We start from the raw sequence: 5,304 nt of genomic DNA, 5'->3' as shown, positions 1-5,304 counted from the left end.
CCGCGGGAAATGACTTTTCCGGTGGATTTAAGTTCGCATTGAAGTGGTCGCCGCGAAAACCGCAAATATTTATCCACCGCGAGCATTTCTGCATTTACAGTAGATACTTAGTTTATTGCACAGTTTCCTTACCTTTAGAAAGTCCCCTAGTCTTTAAAAGAAAAAGTTGAATTGAGAGGAAACAGAAAGACCCTGAAGATTGTTGACCTACCTTTGTAGCTGTGTGTGAAGATCTTTGATCTTGTTGTCCTTGTTCAAGAGATCTGCCCTTGTGGTGCTGTATCTGCATAGTATTAAAACAAACACAGCTTCAATGTAACAATGCATCACTTGGAGGAAAGGTTCAACAATGTATATAACAGCTAATAGATATTTTGTGTCTTCATATTGGCAAGTACCTTCTTGAAAGATGGAGTTGACTCAAGAGGAAGTAGAGAGAACAAGTGTATCCAATTGAGAGCAACAAGGTTGTAATATAACTGGTGGTGTTTTCACTTACTTTTTCTGCGCCTTGTCCAGGTCTTCCTTCAAGCTGAAGGGGAAGATACAAAAAGAACTGAGCCTAAGAAAACAAACTATTGTGTATATTATCATCATTAAATGAAAAACGGTGGTTTCCAATTGAAATATTGTCAAAATTGAAGCCTCAGTCTGTCGACTTGATATTCTTAAGCACCATTTTTAGTACAATAGAATGATACAAGTTACTTGAACATAAACTTTGAACATAACATGCCCATCTCGGGGACACCTCTTACCTCTTATTCGCATGGGTCAAGTCTTCAAGGAGCCTGCAAGGAGAGATAAAAGTTGGTGAGATCACTTATAGAAAGGTTTATTTATTTATGATGATGAAGAAAAGACTTTTATCTGTCATTGTTAACTTGAGAAATTTAGGCGGTGTCCAGTAACCACCTAATAGCATGCGGAGGGTTAAATTTGACAATTTTTACTTTGTTTGCTAAATACTTACAGCCTCTCTGCTACCAGCTCTGACTCCAGGCGAACTACCTCAAATGCATCCAGCTCCAAGTCGCCACCACCATTGCACCTGGGGGGGTAGTTACAATTTTAAGGAATGGTCATCTCTTTTCTTCTCTTAAACCTTAGCAGGTGAGTAAGAACAAGATTAAATTGAAACTACTGTCCATTGACTGATATCCTAAATGTCCCATTTTCAAGACGCTAATATAGGTTACTATGTGGATATAGGTGAACTAGTGTTAGTAAAATAGTCTCTTAGTCAGTATTTGATGATTCAGTTTGAATAGTTAGATGTTGCTGCCTACCTAGTGGGCTGCAGCTTCAGGTTGGTCACATGATCCAACTGGCACTGAGAGGAGGGGGGTTCCAAGGAGAACACTTCAGGTGCTAAAACAGCGAGCCTATGTTCGGAGGAAGGATCAAAGGAGACGATGCTGGGCTTCGTTACTGCAAGTGTCCGGTGTCCAGGTGGTGTTGAGTTCTTGGGCCTGAGGTAGCTGTATATGATAGATGGTATCACATATAAAACATACACATCAGCACCAGTCTGGATGGGCAGTGAAGGCAAAGGACAAAGCTGGCATTCTTCTTAACTCATGTCAGAATTTGGCAAGTCACTTAAGCTGTGACGGCATATTTTTCAATGCAACTAAAACAGCATAAAAGTAGAACTATTTCAGCAGTCAATTAGATCTAAGACAGCAATAACAGCTTGGTAAGGTTAGGAATACTCAGCATAAGTCTAAAAGCGTATAATAAGATTAGAAGGGTAGACCAAAGTATATAAGATATAATATGTTCTCCTGACCTGTACGCATGCTGAAGTGCGGCCTGGAGTTCCTTGATAGTTCTGCAGAAAGTGAGGAGGGAGACTGGTTTGAAATGTTTTCACACAGAACACCAGGATCTTGCTATAGATACAACAGGTTTTTCTTTGACATCCCAAGGAAGATTTTATCAAGCAAGGCTAAAGGGAGAAGTGCAAGGTCCCAGGCAAGTTTGACCCCCCTGATCACATGACCCCCACAGAAGTGGGCTGGTGCAAGGTTCCAGGCATAATTGACCAATACAAACGTATGAGCAGACCCATGGTCTGTAGAAATTAACATACCAGAGTACAAGACCTACCAACTTCTATTGTCTCCGTCTGATTCCACTACAAGATACAAAAACTCAACATTACAGTAGGCAACAGAGATTTAGCAGGTTGGGTGAGTGAATAAACAATTCAGTATTTCTAAGAACAAGCAAGAAATTGCAATAATATCCATCAAATGACTGTACAAAGAAAAAAGGGCCAGAGAATAGGACCTGAATTCAAGAGTAAACAAGGATCGCACAAATACTGAGTGTAGATTTTTGTAGTGAAAATCTTACATCTAAAATTCATCCTGTCCTCTCTACAAAGCTAGAATGTTACAGCGCTGGGTTCTGAGACTCACATGTCTGCCTTCCTGTTGTTGATGTTGATCATCTTGTTGTGCTCTTCCCGTAGTCTTATGTACTTCGTCCTCAACGCCTCAAGATATGCACCCTGCTCCGACAGCTCTTTCATCTGAAGGTTCATACTGTGGGCAACATAATGATAGATCTATTTGCGTACAACAATAACAAAACAGATTTTTTTCTGCATATGGAAAAAAATGTCTGTGGTTTATCAGGAAAAGATGTCCACTGACAGAAGAAAGATGCTGTACAAATATATACAAAATGTTTTGTTTTGTATTCTGTAGTTTCACTGTGCCTTTTGTTCAGTCAATTAAGCTTCTATACAGAACAACTTAGAAAGACACCAGGAACTTCAAACAAATCATGTCAGCTATCACTATTGTGTAAAACATACATATTGTATTCATCCTAGAGTAACTAATATGAAGAAAAATATATATAGTTAGTAAAGTAAAACAAAACTTACACCACGTCCATGGTACATAATCGTTCGTCGGCACTGTAGATGCCCTTGTTGGTACTGTAGATACAGACATGGAAAAATTTGTTATGTTGACTTTTAAAGCCAGAATTAAGACATCATCATCATCTATTGCTCTTGGGGGGCGGTCATATAAAGTTGCTTTTCACTAAATTACATCAAGAGTAAATTGTATGATTTAACTATTCCACATGCATCCAGAGTGGCTCTATAGGAGTGCTATTTCTTCATTTCTTCAAGTCAATCCAGCCCCAAAAAGTACAGATAGGCTATCAGCAAATTCCATCTCTAACAAATTTGTACTCTGCCTCTCTGGTGACCATTTTTGGTTCATTACAGGCATTCTCTCAGCAGTAGGCACACACATACTACATTCAACATTGGAGAGAAAATTTGGCTTGCTCTATCACAAACATTTCCCTTTCAAAGACTATTGAAGGAATAAAAACAATCTTACCAATCCAACTTCTCCTGGCTCTCTCGGAGTTTCCTGTAAGAACACAACATTTCCCATTATGTTCAACACAAGCGGCTGTAACTGGTACTTGTAGGTAGCCTATAATGCAGCAGAGTATTCTTTAATGTTCAATGTCAATGTTCTCTGAATATGAATTTTGTCTGTGTGCTGTATTTGGTTCTGAACTGTGAATAAACAACAGTTAGCATTTCTGTCCTTACAGCACCAGTTTTATAACACCTTAAACTGGCTTTATCATCCTGGGGATGAACGAAAAATTTACACTACTGGTAAAACCTATCCAACGAAACTTTGGATAGGTTTTACCAATGTTTCTAATGGCCAAAACACTTTCTCTGAAATGCAGTGATAATGAAAAAGTGAATCAGAACTGGGGGTGGCACAGACTTATGTGAACCTTACCCCTTCAGCGTGTTCTCTGCCTCCCAGTGAGCTGCCTGTTGGACCTCGAGTGTCCTGGAAAAATGGACAAGAAATTTGTAATCTAAAGCAACATAATAACCTTGGAGACATTTATGTCTACCTGTGAGTGGTGTTCAGCACCAGGGACAGGTGTGTTTACCTGTGTGTGGATGGTGTTCAGCACCAGGGACAGGTGTGTTTACCTGTGTGTTGATGGTGTTCAGCACAAGGGACAGGTGTGTTTACCTGTGTGTGGATGGTGTTCAGCACCAGGGACTGGTGTGTTTACCTGTGTGTGGATGGTGTTCAGCACCAGGGACAAGTGTGTTTACCTGTGTGTGGATGGTGTTCAGCACCAGGGACAGGTGTGTTCACCTGTGTGTGGATGTTGTTCAGCACCAGGGACAGGAATTTTTACCTGTGTGTGGATGGTGTTCAGAACCATGGACAGGTATGTTTACCTGTGTGTGGGTGGTCTTCAGCACCAGAGACAGGTGTGTTTACCTGTGTAGAAGGTGTTCAGCACCAGGGACAGGTGTACCACATGAACCTCTCCTGGTTGTGAAGAAATGGTTCTTACCTTGTGGTTCTCTGTAGGTTGACTGTGAGGTCACTGACAGTGTCCCGTGCTCTGTGAACACAAAATCTGTCAGAATTCTATTTCCACACCAGTTGCTGAAAGTTTTAAGTTTTTTTCTGCTGTCTGACCCAATAAACAATACAAAATTTCTGCCAAACAAGTTGGCACCTTAGCAGACGAAGGGTTAGATCTTTACCATTTTGACCCTCACTAGGATCTTCAAAACATGTGAACTTTGTATGCTTTACATTTTACAAACCATTGGTCTTATGCTACATGTCTATAATCAAACATAGTGCAAAACATAGTGTTTATGCTAAAAGAATGGTCCATTTTCTTTTATCACAACAACTATGATCATGGATCTAACTGTTTCTGTTAGAATGGCTGTGTTAAGGTCTTCTAGCCTTTATAGATGTTAGAAGTGTTAGAAATGATGAAGACTGTTGAGTAGGTCTGTTTTTTTCATCACAGTAAACTAAACGTGTATCCAGGTGTTACAAGGAACAGCTGCAGCTGCATTAAAGAAGTCCTGCTCACCTGGCCAGCTGGTCCTGTAGTTGTTGGTTTTTCCTGTAGGGATGGGAAGGGTGATGTTAAATACACCGTGGTACACCTTATTTATGTCGTACCCACCAAGAGAAAAACAACAACATACATTTCTTTTTCGTTCAGATTTGTGGTATGCCCTAAAATTTGAGAAAACTTTGTGTCTTTCAAGAAAAATTGTCACAGAAATTCCATTCTCTGAATCCCGGGTATTCAAATCTTTTACAGCTGTACTTGGTGCAACCAAAGTGCGTTTAAATCATTTTATGAAAGCCAGAGTGTGAGACCAGTGGAATCCCATGTGATAACCCAAGTTATCATCCAGTCTGGAGCACCCATGTCAAACATCATCTCGACCCAGATATGACATAAATGACTGTA

At 40.1% G+C, this 5,304-nt stretch overlaps 1 protein-coding gene and 1 long non-coding RNA gene across 2 annotated transcripts in view; both read right to left on the bottom strand.

Moving 5' to 3' along the window:
• Positions 1–143: 143 nt before the first annotated feature.
• LOC118416396 (putative uncharacterized protein DDB_G0271606) overlaps positions 144–5,304 on the bottom strand; it is a 131,415-nt gene continuing 126,254 nt past the window's right edge. The window contains exons 17-22 of the mRNA XM_035821493.1: positions 1,793–1,834; positions 1,290–1,481; positions 974–1,051; positions 759–791; positions 500–532; positions 144–283 (exon numbers count right to left, since the gene is read on the bottom strand). Coding sequence (XP_035677386.1) covers positions 208–283; positions 500–532; positions 759–791; positions 974–1,051; positions 1,290–1,481; positions 1,793–1,834 — 454 coding nt within the window. The 3' untranslated portion in view covers positions 144–207. The remainder of the gene's footprint in view (positions 284–499; positions 533–758; positions 792–973; positions 1,052–1,289; positions 1,482–1,792; positions 1,835–5,304) is intronic.
• On the bottom strand, positions 3,825–5,002 carry LOC118415834. The gene is made up of 3 exons (XR_004831153.1): positions 4,915–5,002; positions 4,375–4,425; positions 3,825–3,848 (listed from the first exon to the last, which is right to left on the bottom strand). It is a non-coding gene; the product is annotated as an uncharacterized LOC118415834 (long non-coding RNA).

This window comes from Branchiostoma floridae, chromosome 5 (assembly GCF_000003815.2).
Source record: "Branchiostoma floridae strain S238N-H82 chromosome 5, Bfl_VNyyK, whole genome shotgun sequence".
In the NCBI taxonomy this organism is placed as follows: Eukaryota; Metazoa; Chordata; class Leptocardii; order Amphioxiformes; family Branchiostomatidae; genus Branchiostoma; species Branchiostoma floridae.
The sequence above is the reverse complement of the archived record's forward strand: the minus strand, read 5'-3'. Positions and strand labels throughout refer to the sequence as shown.